Source organism: Tachypleus tridentatus, chromosome 6 (genome assembly GCF_004210375.1).
Source record: "Tachypleus tridentatus isolate NWPU-2018 chromosome 6, ASM421037v1, whole genome shotgun sequence".
NCBI lineage: Eukaryota > Metazoa > Arthropoda > Merostomata > Xiphosura > Limulidae > Tachypleus > Tachypleus tridentatus.
The window spans coordinates 27,601,872-27,620,763 of record NC_134830.1 but is presented as its reverse complement, the minus strand read 5'-3'; the positions used below and the strand labels follow the sequence as shown (position 1 = coordinate 27,620,763).

The following is an 18,892-nucleotide window of genomic DNA, read 5'->3' as shown; positions in this document are numbered from 1 at the left end:
CCTGGGTATTTAACAACATCAATACCCAAATACCCACACAGTCAAACTTGGTGCAGTAAGAGTTTGTTTATTGTGAGATGACGTTAATTTTCAGTGTTAACCTGAGTTAACCTGAGAATTTTTGTGAGTATATCAGTACTTTTAATTTATTGAAGGGCTATGTAATTAATAGTTTAAAATTCAAGCATTGGAATGTTATGGTTGATTTAACGTGAATTTTATCGCTTTAAGTTATGAGAGTAAATTTATTTTTTTTCAAAATACATCTTACTAGTAGTAGCCCTAGTGGCACCGAAGCTATATGTAAGTAATTAATTAAAAGTAAACTACCAAACGAGTTTATAAAATATCAATTGTTACTCTGTTAAAAATTATAGCATTACGTCTTCGGAAATATATTAATTATTATGCGGCATTAATTGCAACTTTTCAATTTAATTTTAAGCAAAAAATGTAAATAATAAACGCAAATATAAATTTACGAACTGTGTACCAGAATTTACAAAAGTACATTTTGTTTCAGTAACTTCATATATTGTATATTTACTTTCCTCCATCACAAACCGTCATTAAATCAGCTTTGTAGAGTGTAATGAACAGTCCACAACTTTGCCATTAAATACGTAATGTTATGTTGATATAATAAGCACTATGTATCAGGTCATCCAATAAATAATGCCCGAAAATTTAATAAAGAGAGTGTATCGTCATTTCTGTCTTTGTAGAAGGCTTTAATGACTAAAATATGTAGTAGGACATGTATAAAAATGTTAAGACAAATAAAAGAAACTAACTCAGCTCTATTTTTGAGATCATTAATCAAGTAAACACTTATGAAGATGGATGTGTCTGAGGAGCACATTAAAAATATAATTCTTTATGAGTTTTAAAAAGGCAATAGTACAGCAGAAACTACATCAGACATTCATGGTGTTTATGGCATGGAGTCTCTCAATGAAAGAAAATACCAAAGGTGGTTTTAGAAGTTCAGGTCAGGTGACTACACCTTAAGTAATGCGCCACATTCAGGTCGTCCTGTTGAGTTTAATGATGACTTGCTGCTGGCTGCACATGATGAAAGTTGTGCTGTAACAGTTGCATAACTAACACAAGCTTAATTCAACCCATTTAACAGTTCATCATCATCTGCAACAGCTTGGAAAGGTGTCAAAACTTGGGAAATTGATCTCCCATGATTTGACAGAAGCCAACCGTAGAGCAAATGTGGACATTTGGACTTCTCTGCACTCTCGTGAACATAACTCACCTTTTTTGGGCAGGTTAGTGACTGGATATGGAAAATGGATATTTTATAAAAATGTTAAGTGCTGCAGACAATGGCTCGGGGCAGGTAAACTGGCTAAAGCACAGCCCAAAATGGACCTCCACCCTAGGAAAGGGTGTGGGATATTGTTGGTGTGATCCACTTTGAGTTGCTGCCACTCGATGTAACGATTACATCAGACTTGTATTGTCAACAGTTAGAGCACTTGAATGTTGCACTGAAATAAAAGAGGCCAGCTGTGATCAATTGTAAAAGTGTTGTGTTACACAAGGATAATGTACGGCCCCATATGCATTATCACATCTGCAAAGATTGAAGAGCTAGACTGGGAAAAACTTTCACATCCTCCTTATTCTTCAGACCTTGTCCCATCTGATTATCATCCATTCTGAAATTTGCAGAACTATCTTGATGGAAAAGAGCTTGGAACACATGAAGATGTCAAGACTACCCTCTCTACATTCTTTTCCTCCAAACCTCAAGAATTTTATAAAAGTGGCATTCAGGAGTTTGTGAATTGTTAGCAGGAAGTAATTAATAATAATGGAACATACATTATTGATTAACTAACATTAAAAGTATTTGAAATCCTTTCTCTTTGCTGAACCTAAAATCAGACATTACTTAAGGGATGACCTGATAATACGTCATGGCATAGGTATTTTGATCTTCATTCTGGAACATGAAGTTAAGTTACAAAATTACATTTTGTGTCTCATACAAACAGTCATTTATTAATTTTTGACAACTTTAGTTCAACTTAGAATTTAGCCATAATTTATCATTCCTTGAGATTTTGCTGTTCAGATTTTAGTGTTCTCATGGTATTTAAATTGAAGGATTATGAAATTAGTGGTGAAGAAGTAAATTTACAATGGTATAATACTTGTTACCTGTGTGCATATTTTAAATTCTAATTTCAAGGACATAGTATTTATATTCATAACTGAGATGAGTGGAAATGAGAGGCTATTCTTATTTATAAATGTAACTTACTGAACCATTTATTACTTATTAAGCCTAAAATGATTTTATCTGAGTGGGTCCTTCAGTCCCACTATTAGTTAAGTAAATGATACTGATAGCCTCTTGGACAATAATCCTTCTAAATTCACTGATCTTATGGTGTTGGAAAGAGGTTTATTATGTTAATAATGCTGCTGCTATTTCAAAGAACCTTAACAGTTTAGTAAATGAGCCAAAAAATTAAATTTTATATTGAAATAATGTAAATTTGTACATTTTGAGTATGGAAATTAATTAGTTCTCAAGCAAGAGGAGTGATGGTGGTGTGGATAGAGAGTTTATATTGTAGCTCAAAAATACTTTGCTGAAGGTTTTGTTATGGTAAAAGAAATATATTTCACCTTTTTAATTATAAGAATTTTAAAAATAAGAATAACTTATTATCATCCATCTTTCCTCTAATTTTTTCAGTTCTTGTGCAGAATGACTGATACAGATGTGTGCTACCAATTATGTTTTTGGGCATGGGTGGTGTTTGTAGACCATTGTTTCTGTTGGATTATTAGGCCACTTTGTAATGCTACCAGTTGGTTATTTGGTCTTTAGGCTTATCGATTGTCAGGGTCATTTAGGCCATCAATATGTTGAGATTTCTCATCAATGAAGTGTGCATGGTATTTGATTGGTTGTTGTGTGACTACACAGTTTAGAGAGAACACTGATCACCAGGTGAAAGAATTGCTACATCTGGTAATTAAAGAAAAATAACTGAATGTAAGTTTAATTTGTTACAGTTAAATAATCCATGTGCAAAAGCATCTTTTATTGAAAATGAAAAAAACTATAAGACAACATATAGACAGGATGGATATATTCAGGATTGACAGCAGTTTTTTATTAGGACTTACTGTTTATTTTATGAGGTGTTATTTGATGTTGTACTTTCAATTATGCAAAAGCAATAGGGAATTGAAATGAATGTACATCAGGCTGTGACTGTATCTTGTCAGGGATGACCACAGTTTCCATTTTGGTTTCTTTGTACTATTAGTGATATAGTTGTTTTTAAAAAACACTGTAAAACAATGGACATTTAGGAATAGTAAATGTATTTTTTGAGAATACTTTTAAATGGAGAATACCATAAATGTTTATAATAAAGAGTGGGAACAAGTAAAAGGAATTTACAATAAAGTTTCTCTTGTATGCTAACATGGACTTCAAAAACAGTAATTTCCAGAAAGACAAGTGTATGCCAGTGTTATCTCATTGTTGATTTATCAATGTATATATATATATATGGTTGGGTTTGGATTTTGGTATTTTTTTATTTTCTCATTGTACATTTTTTTTGCCAGGAAAATAAGAATACTCAAAGGACGAAGACAGCCATAGAGTTCGAGCATTTTAGTTAATAATGTGTGGAAGAACTGCCTGGTATTTTTTTAATATTTATTTTAATGTATTTTTTAATTGGAAGAATAACATTTTTGAACTTAATTTCTTTAACTACATTTCATTGCTAAAGTGGTACAATGTCCAAGAGTTAGATGTTTTGGATTAAGAAATACAAATAATTAAACCATCTGTAAAGTGGAAAATCGTGTATATGTGATATGAAAATGTTTTATATTTGACAGTTCTTTAATGGAAAGTTTCAAAACCAACCCACTGTTATTCTTTGTAGCCAAAAGTTTAGTCCATAAGTGATTTTTTTTTTGTGACACTTGTCTGTTCATAACTACAATATTTAATGGCTTTATTGCATTATTAAATATATTAACATAAGAAAATTTGAGTTACTCAAAATATCTTTTATTTGTAACTTAAATAAAATTAACACTATATTTTTCAATTCAACTATAGTTTATTCTGGCTATTTAGGATGTTTATTTAATACAATTAATTCCTGTTAATTACAAGTGTAATTTACCAGTTTTTTAATCAAAACTGAGCAAAAGTTACAAATAGCAGTATTTATAAGGATGGCTGTAGCTGAAGGACAGAAAGTTAAATTAACAGATCTGCATACAGTGGGCTTTAAGTATAGCTGACATCAGGCAAGTCACCTCATAGCTTATTTTTTATTTAATACAGATAACGTTACAAAATAGTACGAATAACATAATTTTCTTGATCAGAGAATACATCTAGTTTATACAAAAAATTCTAGAATGCTTAAAACTGGCTAGACACTATAAACTGTTAATCATAACCACAGAATTCAGGAGTTTTGTTATTGACAATTCAATAAAGTTAGTTACTTGACTTTTGTCATAGCTCTTTATTGTTAAGTATAAGTAGGAATTAACAGTGTTAAGAGAGCTGTAGGACTTACTTTTGCCATATCAGTTTTATTTTCATCATATCAGCATTAGTTTTTGGGGTAGTGGAAAATAAGGTGGATAAGCACTGCATGTTAATTTTCACAAAAAGTTGTAATTTATTCCATTTCTGACTAAGAATATATGTTGGTCAAGATTGTGTGCTATATTTACTTCTAGGTATTACTTTCTGTAGCAGGGCCAAATCATAGAAAATATCTTCTATTTGTGGGGTATCATTATTGAGGCTTTCTTTACTTTTGTGCATGTGGAACTGCTCTGTGATCCATAGATACAACTGAGTTATTATAAACCGTTTTTCTGGTGGGTCAGCTACTGAGAGAATGTTAATTGAAATTAAGTTTGTCACTTTCAAACAGACTTGTTTTTGAATTATTGGCATAATCTTTTGTCTTCTAATAATTGCTGATTGCACATATTTTGGTTTATCTTCAAGTAAATTTTATTTCATTTGTTTAAACACATGGTACTTTTTGGTTGTCTTGTACTCACCATGAAGAACATATATTTCTATAGTATTCACCATTTGTCACTAATTTATAATAGTTTAGAGAATTCTACTCTTCAGTAACTTTGGATAAGAATAATTGGAAAATCCAGACTTGGTTCTTTTTGTGGTGGACTGTATTATACATATGGTGTTTTATATGTATTTTACTCACCACAGTGAACTTATATTTGTATAGAATTTGAAGAACGTGTAGATGTTCTGTTATTTTGATTATATTGTGGCATATTCAGGCAAAAACTGAAAATTCTTAGAACAGTAGGTCTTCTTATTAACAAGAGATCTATTAAGATAGCTGCTACTGAGTTTGTCTGAAAACCAAAGTTTGAGAGAACAAAGTGAAGAGACAGGGACATGACGTAAACATAATGAAAAGGTCTTTATTGTATTACAGGCACTGTGGGTACTTGTTTGGTTGACAAAGGACAGTCACTTCTATTGGATCAAAAGAATTAACCTTCTTTCAATGGCTAGGTTAAGTTAGTCCACAAGACTGTTTAAACCTAAGGCTCCTTAATTGTTGTGTATTGGATGTATCCATAATGACTAACAAATCCACATGGTTAGTCATTCTCGTTCAAGGATGAGGGAGGTAGTAATGTTGAAATATCTCCTGAATGACCATTGGAAGGTACAGCTGTGGGCTGTCTCCATTATTGCATAATATGGAACCTTGCATTTGACAAACAATCCAATGGGAAGAACAGGTGTTAACTCCAAAGAACAACAAAGAAACAGCTTGACAGAAAACGACTTTCTTGAATATGTGTTATGTAAAAACTACATGAACACTGAATAATTGATATATTTCAAATAATATTTAACTCAGAAGGTAGAAAATTGATATGTTTACATTCTTCTAAACTTTTTTTTGTAGTTTAAGTGTAATTAATAGGAGAACAAGCTAAGGTACCCATTCTTTGATCGTGTTATAAACTTAAAAAATATGTGGGTGGTTGCTTTGATAAATAACAGAAAAAATTCTAACTTTCACACAATGTATTTATATACAAGTTATTACACTATTCATTATTACCTCACCAAAAGATTTGTATAAGGTATAATAACTCATTATTATTATTATTATTATTAGTTAAAACATGGTATGAGGTGTGTGATCATCAGGGTGACTTTGTATTAAAGGCAGCAGCCAGAGTAGTGGCAGTAGGGGTGTTTTCTGTTACCCAATTTGAACACCCAGCTCCTAATATCTTTCCACAGTGTTTCACACGATTAAGTAATTGATGATTATTGGCTACAGAAAGGTCTTTTGGATCAAAGTTGAAGTGTTATGAGTCTAAGTAGGAAGTGTGTATAACTTAAACAGCTCTTCAAATCAGCCTTATGGTGACTATTGGAGTAGAAACTTCAACTGAGTTTATGTATTATTGCAATAGTGATGGCCATTTTTCATTGCATTCCTCCATAGAAATTGCTAGTGCACTTTGAGATATATCAGATGTTTGTATGCCCTTCCCCACATTTTGTGTATGTTGATTTATAGAAAATTTAATTTTTGCATATGGATGTTGCACTTATTTATAAATGTTAATGTTAACTGACTTCAAAGATAATAAATGCTCAATAACAGCAATAATAGGGGTGAAGATGGTTGTGAACCCCTCATTAGCATGTCCCTTGTTCCAAATTATTATTATTTATTGGATTAGCAAACTGGGAATAGATAAAGGACAAAAGAGAGACTGTGTGTGTGTGTGTGTGTATATAATCTTGTGAATGTAGCCCACTGAAGTTTTGTGGGATTAGTGTACTATTATTTTCTCCAATGCTTCTTTTTAAGTTTGTTTTTTTAAACAGATTTTCTTCACCATGATTCTCGTACATTGTGTTTTCTTCAAAGAAATATTTGTTATACTGTTGATAATCTTCATTGTAGAACGAAATTATATTACTGCCTCTTCCTCATTCTTACATAAAATTACTATAAATGGCAGCAATCTGCTATTGGATTTGTTTAATTTGTGTGTATGGATTATATTTACATATAATGAGCATTTAGAGGGAACTTGAATGGATATCGAGGAAAATTTTATTACAAGTTTAAAACAGAAATAAGTGTACATTTCAACAAGGGTTTATCTTCATCTTTTACCCTTGTTACTCTGTTAAATGTATAATGCTTATTTTTTACCCATTCAAGACATCTCTTACCATTATGAGTCTCAAATTGAAGTCTTAATCATCAGATTTTAATATCCTTTTTATAATTGTTTCCATACTACCTCTAGTACACTTCAGAAGAAGAGTATTTTGAAAGCCTGCCGGTACCAAGGCTTCTCCGGAAAAGTCACTCCACAGTGGAAAGATGTGAATGTGGATCATACATACACACCTTCATACAATTTAGCTCCAAGTCAGTCTCTGTAAGTTTTTAAAGTTGCATGTTTTACTTTTCTGAGATTCTTCAAATGTTGATCCCATATTTTATATTCTACTTTGTTTTCCATTTCACCTTTTAATATTCGTTTTTTTTTCTGTTGAATGTTCTTTTATCTTAAATATGTTTATTATTTGGTTTATTTTCTCAAGCAAAACAATAGTGTAGTTATTAACTATCAGATTTTCCATCTACCAGAAACCATTCTCTTGACTCATCTCATAATTTCAGCTTCAGTTCATCTTTTTTATTTTTTATTATAAAACTATTTTGCATTGTTAGCTAAGTTGGCTGTGCCAACCTCAGCTGAGTTCAACTTGTACTGTGGTAGTTCTTACTAGGAGACTGGTCTGAGCAAGTGAAACTTATTACATTGTGCTACTTTTACATTATAATCCCCCCAGCTAGTACAGCGGTAAGTCTCTGGATTTACAATGCTAAAATCAGGGGTTCTATCCTCCTCGGTGGACTCAGCAGATAGCCCTATATGGCTTTGCTATAAGAAAACACACACATATACATTATAATCAAAATACTTTGAACAGTATATTCACCTAACTGTGATTATTGCTGAGTATATTTGTAAGATTTGGTCTGCATAGGTAGCTTGATTTGATCAGAAGTTAATATTAATTTGTGTTTTTTATTAACTAATGTAGAAGTGACTTTTAATCTCTAGTAAGTTTGTGAGCAGGAATTATAAATAAGGCTTGACGACCTTTCTTAATATATCTTTTAATATGTGAAAGAGAAGTATATAAAAAAAAATTTACATGTTTTAACATGAACAGAGAAATTTAAAACTTAAAGAAATGCTATCAATGTCTGTGCACCACAAAGAGCTGTTATCTTTTGTGTAATCCAATGTAAATTCTTGTACATGCCACAAGCCTTGAACAAAACTTTCATCCCAGCATGTCTCAGTCTGTTGTATCAGCCTATGATATAATTATTAGACTATAGTCCTTCATCAAAATGAAGACAAGAAATCCTCTATGTTTAGTAATCCTTATGAGCACTAGCATTTCAATACAGACTTATTCTTTCATCAGGTGTATTTTTTATTGTAAGGTTTACCAAAGTGTTGTGCTTATTGTTTTAACCATTTATTATTATTCATTGTACAGACTTCCTTCTTTTAAGGGTAGGCATCATGGTGTGAAAGTAGATGTTAAAGCTGTTTTGGAGATAGTATTAAATACCGTATATGATATGTATATTTGATTTAGCAGTAAATGCTCTAAAGTAAGGTAAATTTTTTTGTACACATTCTACTGTTCTGAGAGCCTTTTGAAATTTATAAAAAACATGATTGGACTTCCATTGTCATTTCCAAACAGCTTGATGTACAGCCATAATATTTGACATTTGGCTTTTCTGTGAATAATTATTTTAATATAGTAGAATTGATATATTATCAAATTTTTTTATAATTTGTTTTGAAAATTATATTGTATTGGAAGTCAATTTTTTTTAATGAAATGCTTTACTTACAAATAAACTAACATCAATAAAAAATGTGTATATAAGAACTATAGATCTGATAATGGTCTATTAAAAAGGATAGGTAACTATCAATAATCATTAAAAATTTTATAGAAGTTATTGAAGTTTTTATTTTATGAACTGTCAGTTAATTGTAAATGTAGTTTTACAAATTGTTACTTGATGGTAGACATTGCATGATCATCTTGTTATTGTAAATTATTAAATTTATTTGATTTGAAACCCACTAGTTGGCATGTACATGTTTTATTAGTAAATACAACTGAACCAAATCAATAACTCTAGATGTATCTTTCAGGAAACTTCATATTTATCAAAGTGACATAATTGTTTTTATGAGAAACTAATTTTTTATGTCACTTTGACAAATATGAAGTTTCCTGAAACAGACATTTACAGTTATTGAATTGGTTCAGTTAAATATAGTAAAACTTACAATTTCATTACTGCTACATTTTTTCAGGTAGCAACAAATAATGTGGCAAAAGATTATTGCAGATGTGATAAATATCATGTACCTGAAATAGTAATATCAATGAATACACGACTGATTTTTGTCTGTATATTTGCTTATGCTGTCATTGTATTTCAATGTTCTTCTCAGTTAAGCTATACTACAATAACACTTTCTAAAATGTTTGGAATTTACAAAACATACCACTGAACCAAATCAATAACTAGATGTATGTTGACATACAGCTGTTCTTTGACCTTCACTTTGCCTATCTAAATATTGGTCTCACTTGCTCCAGTTTTGTATACCCCAATTAAATGCTCTTGGTGATTTCTGGTCTTGTGACACTCTCAACCTATGACAATGTGTCCTCTATCTAGGTACTGTATGTAAGAACCTCGCTTGGATAATGTAACCACTTTTTCTCAACATAGTGTTTGGTTGTAGTTTTCTCTGTGAACTAACTGTACTTCATTACATTGTGGTTTTGCATTGCTTTGTCGATTTCTGTACAGTTATAATTTCCTAAAAAATAAATGCTATTTTTGGGAATGAATTCCCATATTACTGTTGTAAGCACAGAGACTAATCAAACCTCTTATTTCTCTTCTTTTATCCAGCATCTCTCTATGGCCAGAGGGAGGGGGTTACTCTCAGTTGAGACTGATTTCATCTGTTGTGAGATGAAGACGTATATTCAGCTTGGGGGTTTTTCTCTTGGGAGTTCTGGGCCTGCTTTTCTTGATGATCCAGGACATTTTTGAGGAGTTCGTACTCTGTTTTTCTAATGTCTTTCTTTACTATATTGGCTTCTTGTGAGGTTAATTTGGATCTACTGCTTTCTGCTTCTTTTCTTCAGTTAGTCACTTGGGTTTGTGAGATTTTAGGGCTTTCCTCAATTGTGTTTGAGTCTACTCTTTCCTTGATGGTGGAAAGGCTCAGGGGAACCACTTAGTTTTTCATCTTTCACCTGATATTGTTGGTTCATGCTGGGAGATATACTGATTTATTCTGTGATGGTATAAATATGCCTTGTATCTTTGTTTGTCTGTTTGCATGTTTTGGCTGACTACTGCCCACTGGACATATATTTTGATTCCACAGGCTAGATCTGCTTTTGGATAAGTAGAGTTCTAGACTGAATCCTTTGATCACTTTGAACAGATCACAGTTTATGTATTTGTTTGATCCTTATTTGCTCTTAAGTATTTTTTGGAAGCCTTTCAAGGGTTCTCACATTAACTTGAAGATGAATGAGGTCTTCTTTTGACTTCTACCTTGGTCAGTTTTTCAGATTATTTGTTTACTATAGGTTTTGGGGTCTGTAAGAATGTAGTTACAACATGTGATGAACACATAATATTTCTTCATTGCAGATCCATGGGTACTTCAGGTTCTGGTGTAGGGATTGGTCTTTCTGTTCACTTTTTCACCTCCATTATTCTCCCAATCTGTAGCATTTCCACCCCTAACTGATCAGTGGAGCATGGATTTTCATTCCAAGGGTATCAGAGAGGGATTGTTCAAGGGGGTGGTAGTGAAAGTCAATCTCATTCTTCAGGAATTTTATTTCCATTTATTTGTTATGCCAGAGGCAGAAGGAGATTGTTGGATGACTATAAATGTTTCTCATCTCAACCAATTCTTCAGTTCTTCCATCATTTTTTTACCTATTTTGGCATTCTTCACCAGGTTTATGAATGACCAAGTTTGATTTTGTTGATGTATTTCTAGTGAATTCATTCTACCATTGCATTCATGCACTGGTGTTAGGCTCTGCTAATCAGAGATGTATCTTTTGGTCTAGTATCCACACCACATGTTTTCTGCAGGGTTGTGTGAATATTTTGGTGTTTTAAGCTGGGCTTGGCCAATTCCAACATGTCTCCAGGTTATAGAATGAGCAGTCAGACTCTTACTTTGTGATTCCTTCCATCAATTTCAAAAGTGGTCTCTTAAATTTTTTTCATCATGGGAGCATGGATTTTCAGGACCTTTGTTTTCAAACTTTTGTTATTTCTCCATGGAGCTCACTTCCTTCACATCAGCTTCTTAGTTTGTTATTTTCCTGGAGTGATGAATTTCATTTGTAGCTTTATCAACTGCTTTTTATTATTTTAAACATTGAAACAGTTTTTACTCCTTGGTGCTATCCAGTTTTCTCTCATTATTTAGCAACCTTCTTCCCAAATAGTCTTTCCTATCAATTAGGATATTAGGGTGGTATTACATGTTATTTCTTGACATCTGCTCGAGCCTTTAGTCTCATTTACCATGTATATCACCTTTCCCTTAAAGGGTATTTTTGTTTCTGTTGATGTGTAAATACAGTAGGTCAGAGTTGTTTTCATTACATTTGCACTGGATGTTTCATCACTTCACTTTAGGCTCACACCACTAGAAACTGGATTTCAGTACTTGTGATGGGCAGAGCATGGATATCCTGTTATATAGCTTTGTGTTTAACTTCAAACAAATATTCCACTTTGGTCATACTACATACTATACCCTGATAAGTTCTTCTTAATTCTATGGCAGCCAGAGAAGGGATAAATCCTTCTTATCAATTCTTTTGCCAACTATTTCTCATCTGTATGACCAGTTTAACACTGATCATTTGTTGTGTCCCATCAAAGCCCTTAGGAATTATGTGGCTTTTACTAACTTGTTAGGAGGTAATGGTACTCAGTTCTGTATTCGTGGGGATTCTTTGGTTTACAGAGATTTATCGTGATGAAGTGGATTCCCAAATATCCATATTACTTTTTCTATACTTTCTTTACAGGTGAGGAATCTTCTTAGAGTTGCATCTCATCACATTTTGACAAAAGCTACTGGATTATAAAGAGGAGTGATTATTTTTGCCTTCCTTTTGCTTCTTTACTTTCCAGAGTCCCTTACCTCTTTTTTTCACTGAATTCCACATTGTTTCCACACTATTTCCACACTAGCAGCTAATTTAACTATACATTTCATTACCAGTTGCAATAGGCTCTGTAGAAATTAGATGTTCCATAAGACCATCTAGTTGCTCACTAGATGGTATTTCCATATTTTTCTGAATTGCCATTCATGGACTGTCATGAGTAAAGCTAAATGGGATTATGCTCAAACTCTTTTGATCATTTGATTGAATAAATGGGGTCAGTTTGCTTTCACACATTTAGGGAAAGTGGCTCAACTATTTCATTGTTCCTTAGGATTTCCAAATGTCCATTACCCTTCAGATTCTGTTAGATGAGCTAAGGACTCCTTACCTCACCCACTTTCCAGTCACTGAGGTGGTAGAGAGAGGATTTTCCTCATGAGTCTTTGAGTGTTTTTACCACTCTTGGAAAAGAGGACAGAGTTGGAGGCCCTCCTACCTGGGTCCTTGGATGTTTTTCTCAGATGTTAGTAGAAGAAACACCAACATCTGTGAGAGCCTACTTGTAATACCACATCAGATTTAACACTAAGCTGTCTGGTTGGGGTGTGCATAGCCCTTCTTTTTGATCAATATCAATATAGTACATTGTTCATGGAAGGTGGTCCACTATCTCTTTTTAATTCTGAATACAGAGTGGTCCCATTCTAGATCCTTGATTGAGTACAGTGTTCTGTGTTTTTTCCATAATTCCAGAGGCAACTAAGTGAGCAAGGACGAATGTTCATAATTCCAACCTGTATGGGCTTTGTTTCACTGAGTAAGACACACATGATTTCATCAATCTGAGCCTTGGATGTTGCCTTTCAGACTTCTTCAGGTGGAGAAGAATGTTTGTCCACTTTGGTGTTGCTTACTTTCTTGTCACTCCCCAATCTGAAAATAATATCTTCTAATTTTCTTGTCCACTGTGACAAGTGAAAGTTAGAAAGAAGGTACTTGTCCCCTTCATAAGTTATTTTTGTTTAATCCACAGAAGTTACAACAGATAGAAAGCAATGTCTACAAACTGGTTTTATACAAGTTGAATAACTCATATTTTAATTGCATTGTTATCTGTAACGAAAATACAGTGTATGTAAAACATGATTTTTAATATGTATTACTGACCAAAAGTTATATTTTTCATATTAAATCAATTTTCACAAGTTTTATATTTATTAACATATTTATCTTTTTCTTTTCCTGTGTTGCTTTTTCCAATCAAGCAATTATGTAATTCAGTTTTAAAAAATCTTGCACAACTGATAATGAATTACTGTTGAATGTCATTGCATAACGTACCATAGTCAACTGCTGCACCAGTGAGTGATAGGTGTAGTTATCAGAATTTTTGGAGTAGAGAAATATGGATGTTCTATTAAAAGTAAAATGATCTTAACTTCTTACCAGCAATGAGAAAAAGGCTACAAGTAACAATAAGAAACTGTTAGGTTTCTAATGATTTGGAAAGTACTTTTAAAATCAGCATGTTCAATCTTCGAGTGCTACTTCACCAGAAAACCCCTTTAACTTCTGAACATCAAAACTTTCATTACAGGTAATTGGCAAGTTTAAATTATTATGATGTTTAGGTTCATTTCTTTACAATGCTTTTTGAAAGTTTGGGATAACCAACTTTCCAAATCCATTCATCCCTAACCAATTTTTATCAGTCCAGGATTAGATCTGGGCAGCTAGTGGAATATTATGATCAATTAATTGTCAGACTTAAATAATTGGAATAATTCAAAAGAAAATCTGAATAATGAGTTTCAATTAGTTGATTATTTTTGTAGTTTTGACACTATAAGATTAATTTAAACAACTTTTGAATTAATAAAATATAATGAGAAATCATATTAGAGATATTTTGGTTTCTTGGATAGTTGGAATAATTGAAAATAGTAATAATTAGAAACACTAATTTAATTGGTTGAATGTTTCATGACACTTATTGTTTAAATATAAATATGAATAATTTGTAATTTTATGGGACATTGACTCATAGTTGTTGCTTGTAGGGGATCAGATAATTGAGTGAATTCACACCCTGTTTATATAACTTCCTACACACATTGTAAAGTTTCAATTGCTGGCATTGGCAGTGGTGATAACTTTTTATATTGAATTTATTAGTGGTATCAACTTTATTCTGGGAGTGAATGTGTAACATATGAATAATTTGCATTAAACCTATAAAGAGTGAAGATAACCTGCATTACAGTAGTTTTTTTTTTTAACAAATGTGGTGTAATTACTGTTTTCAGATTATTTGAATCTAGTATTTGTAGTACAGGGTGTTTGGAAAGTCACTATGCACTTGTATATTTATTCACAAACATGTTTAAATATATAGAATACAGGAGGTAAATATGAATGAAAATTATAAACAATGTTGAAAGTTACCCCCATTTGGCATCAATACAGGCTTGGATCCTTCTTATTTTGTTTCTAAACACCGCTATCAGTTGCTGGCTTGAAATAGGCTGAATGAATGCTGTTACAAAACTGCACAGTGACTTTCCAAACTCCCTGTATTTCATATGGACTGAAATGGCTAGCAAGCATTACACGGTTAATGTTTACCCATATGAATTATAATATATAAAATATGGTATTGATATAGTAATTTGTAATTTTTTTTGGTTATTCAGCTGTATAAGTAAACCTAAAAGAAAAAGTATTTTATTTCATGTTGTCCATTTGTGAAATTTTATAAGGTTTAGCAACCGAGTTCAAAAGTTGTAGCTAGAAGGGATAATTGTTTGCTTTACTTTGTTTATTGTTCTGTATTTTAAGAAAAATAAGCTTAATAACTTATTTCTAAATAGTATAATCTATATAAATATATCATGTATAACAATTGAAACATGACAATATATTACAAAATACATTAAAACACTTTGCTCGCCCTTTCAGCTGTGGGGGCATTATAATGTGATGGTCAATCCCACTATTCATTGGTAAAAGTTTAGCCCAAGAGTTGTTGGTGGGTGGTGATGATTAGCTGCCTTCCCTCTAGTCTTACACTGTTACATTATGGACAGCTAGTGCAGATAGCCCTTGTGTAGCTTTGCATGAAATTCAAAAACAAACAAACAGACTTCAAAGGCAAAAGCCTAGGAGGGGTTAAAGGTCAAACAAACTTTTCTCAAAACACCAAGTATATGAATCAAAATTGGATAGTTTTAGAAATACAATGAATTCAAGAATACATTGTTTTCAGTTTGTTTTAATGTATCGTCTATTTATTTTGATACCTCATCTGCATTATCTTCTGTTAGTACATTTTTTCCTTCTTCTTAGGCCTGTTTTAGCAACTATAAGTACTTTGGATAATGAAACTGAGAACAGCGTGAGATCTGTATGCCCAATGGTGTGGGGTCTTGTTCCATTTTGGCATAAGGGTAACCCTATGGACACAACTTACAAAACATTTAACTGTCGTGCTGATGGCATCAGGGAGAAACCATCATACAGAGTTGCATTTTCTAAAGGCCAACGATGTGTTGTTCTTTCAGATGGGTATGTTTTATCATGAGAGCATTTAACTTCTTTTTAATTTCTGCAAATAAATTTTGATCACCTCTTACGTTTAATGTGTATAGTTTGTTTACATGTATTTGTATGTGTTTATAAAACATTTTCATTCACAAACATTATTTGTACTAGCTGATTACCTGTGATATCAGTGCATTAGATTTGCATGTGACATATTCATGATGGGAAATAGAGGTAAAACAGGACAATCATGACCCCTATTGCAAATCTACATGCACACAAGACAAAAAATTTTGCAAAGCTGGGGTGGTTGGATTTTGTGTAATAAAGTTTTTTCCAATATCATACATATAAGCAAGAGTTCCATTATAGTGTGATTTTAAGTTAAGAAAAATATGCTTGTAGAATAAAAAAAAAATTGAATAAGTAATTAACATACACTACTTAATATTCATATTATTAAGTCCAAATTAGAAATGCAACTGAGAGTATAATTCCACAGCCTGCAACAGCGGCAGAAGAAATTCCTATTGATGAAAGGTGTGCATGAAAAATAGGTTAGGTAACCCATTATGGTGTTGGAGAAAGGAAGAGATCAAATTCTTCAGGTACCCACTCAGCGGACATATCAGTGAGATTGGTATTTTTGCAAGAATGTTATAAAACTTGTGCTACCTAAGAAGAGAAGTCAACTTCACTTACAAAATTGCAAATCAGCCAGGTGCAAATGTGTAGATGACAAATGTGGTTGTGAAAGATGTACAAATAGTAAGATTTGTCTGAGACAGGTGAGGAGAGGGGGAAATTGTGGTGGAGCGGGTCAGCGTGGAAAATGGGACAGTTGATCGTGGCCAACATTCAAGAAAGAAAAACTGAAGAAAGTAGGAATAGAGAAAACATTTTTCTCTATGAAATAACAATTCAGATAAAGATGATCTGAATGCGACCAAAAAAAAACAGGAAAACTCTAACAAACACAAGTTGTGAAGCTGAGTCCCATTTTACCTATAGGTACATGTTACCATAATTGAAGTGCTAGGAACTCCAAAAACACCTAGATGGTGTAACAAGGGTAGGAACTCCTGATATTTATTTGTAACAGCCAAAATCTCTGACAGAAATAATGTGAGAATTGGATATGAACCTCATGGGAAAAGATTTCCAAACACATTACCTTAGCCATGGAGAGAGGAACTGGCATAAATATCCAAACGTGGAGGAGGTGGAAGAAAAGGGGGAAGCTATAATGAAAAACTTGCAAATAAGCTACACACGTGGAGGTGATAAAGAAAAGAGGAGAAATTTCAATAGACAATAGGACTGAGATATACTTCATGAAGAGACACGAATGCAATGATGATATTTGAAATAAGCATGATTCATGAGAATTGCCATATAAAGAGAAGCCATCATTCCAAAATCAGAAAGTATGTATTAAGTAAATGGAGAAATATGTGCAGCTGAAACTTAAGGGATTTTAATGCCAAAGGATGTGGGTGAAGAGTTTCTTAGAGAGTTTTAATATTCAGTTTCAGATGAAAGAGATATTAGGTAGGCATTAGCTAAGACTTGATCATATGAATAGTTCATTTCAGAGAAGAAATTAACTGCAAGGTGAATTTAGTGGGAGGCAATCACTGAGCAAGAGTTTTCTAATTATTCATGTAATAATAACACTAAGTGTGTGTAAAAGACCAGTTGTTGGTTTGACTGCACTTTTGAAAACATAAAGTGCTGAAGCCAGGTCATCAATAGAGGACATCAACTGAGAATTCACTCCACCATATGAAAAACAAAGATGGGTGAATCACGATAGTAGATGAGCAGATTTATGAGAACTTATCTTCTGAAGGTATTTGGATGATGAATGAGGAATATCTAGATAAAAAATGAGACAGAATAGGTTGAAGACCAGACTCCAGTATTCTGTTGTCCTTGGCATCACAAAGAGGCAAGAGTAGAAACTCTGAAGAAACATTAAGTTCAACATCAGTATTCACTTATTTGGCTGTTTGTGTGACTCATTGGTCATTTTTGATAAAGATGAATAGGAGTCTCTGGTGTATTGTTTTTCATTCCCTACTGGGACAGTGGTAAGTCTGCAGATTAACAATGTTTGGTTTTTTTGGTGAACACAGTAGATAGCCCAATGTGGCTTTGCTAAAAGAAAACAAAACAGTATTTCTTTTTCCATAATATACATCTGGGCTGCTCTCCTGAGAACTTTCTACTGCATTAGAAGGTCATGTTGATCCTACTTGTTTATTCCACCACCCATATAACCCCTTGTACCCTGCTGGTACAGCGGTAAGTCCATGGATTTACAATGCTAAAATCAGGGGTTTGATTTCTCTCGGTGGACTCAGCAGATAGTCTGAAAACATACTCATATCCCCTTATTGGCTCCACAGTCTCAGTATACCATTGCTACTCACAAAACTGACCCTTTTGTTTGAATTAAAGAGCATCATTAGCATTGAGGTAGTCTGCTGTGAATAATGCTTTCTTTCTTAGTGTTCTTAAGTTTAGTTTTTCTGTAAGATTGGTTTGCTTCTCTCATTTTCCCTCCAATCCAGTTCTAAGATTTTTTTCTGGCTCTTGGGTCTACTTAGACTGCTTGACTATATACTTTTTGAAGTCTGGATTATCATTACCCTGGCTTGTAGCCTGTAATTTTATATTTCTGTTTCTTTTCATGTTCTTGGGTTACCTCCTCCTTCATATTTTGCATATTATGACTATTATTATTACAAAGATAGATCCACCAATTTGATTTTACATTTCTAGAATTCAAATAAATTTCAAACAGTATTTACCTCTGAAATACCTTTCCTTCCACCTTCACACAACTGAAATTTCATCACAGCTGCAACTTTCAGTAAAATCTAAATTATGATAGGAAAACAGTTTGTGTATGATCTGTTGATTTACACGGTAAGTCACATGGGTGATGAGAGAGTGGAGAATTATGGTAAGTGATGTGTGCTTTACAATGCATAAAAGACCATTGGATAGTTTCAG

At 32.8% G+C, this 18,892-nt stretch overlaps 1 protein-coding gene across 2 annotated transcripts in view; it reads left to right on the top strand.

The window, feature by feature from the left end:
- Positions 1-32: 32 nt before the first annotated feature.
- LOC143252136 (abasic site processing protein HMCES) overlaps positions 33-18,892 on the top strand; it is a 28,754-nt gene continuing 9,894 nt past the window's right edge. Inside the window, exons 1-4 of one of the 2 annotated variants that reach the window (XM_076503817.1) lie at positions 33-123; positions 3,610-3,688; positions 7,354-7,488; positions 15,677-15,895. In XM_076503817.1, the coding sequence (XP_076359932.1) occupies positions 3,669-3,688; positions 7,354-7,488; positions 15,677-15,895 (374 nt within the window). In that variant the 5' untranslated portion in view covers positions 33-123; positions 3,610-3,668. The remainder of the gene's footprint in view (positions 124-3,609; positions 3,689-7,353; positions 7,489-15,676; positions 15,896-18,892) is intronic. The other variant, XM_076503816.1, reaches the window with a different exon arrangement.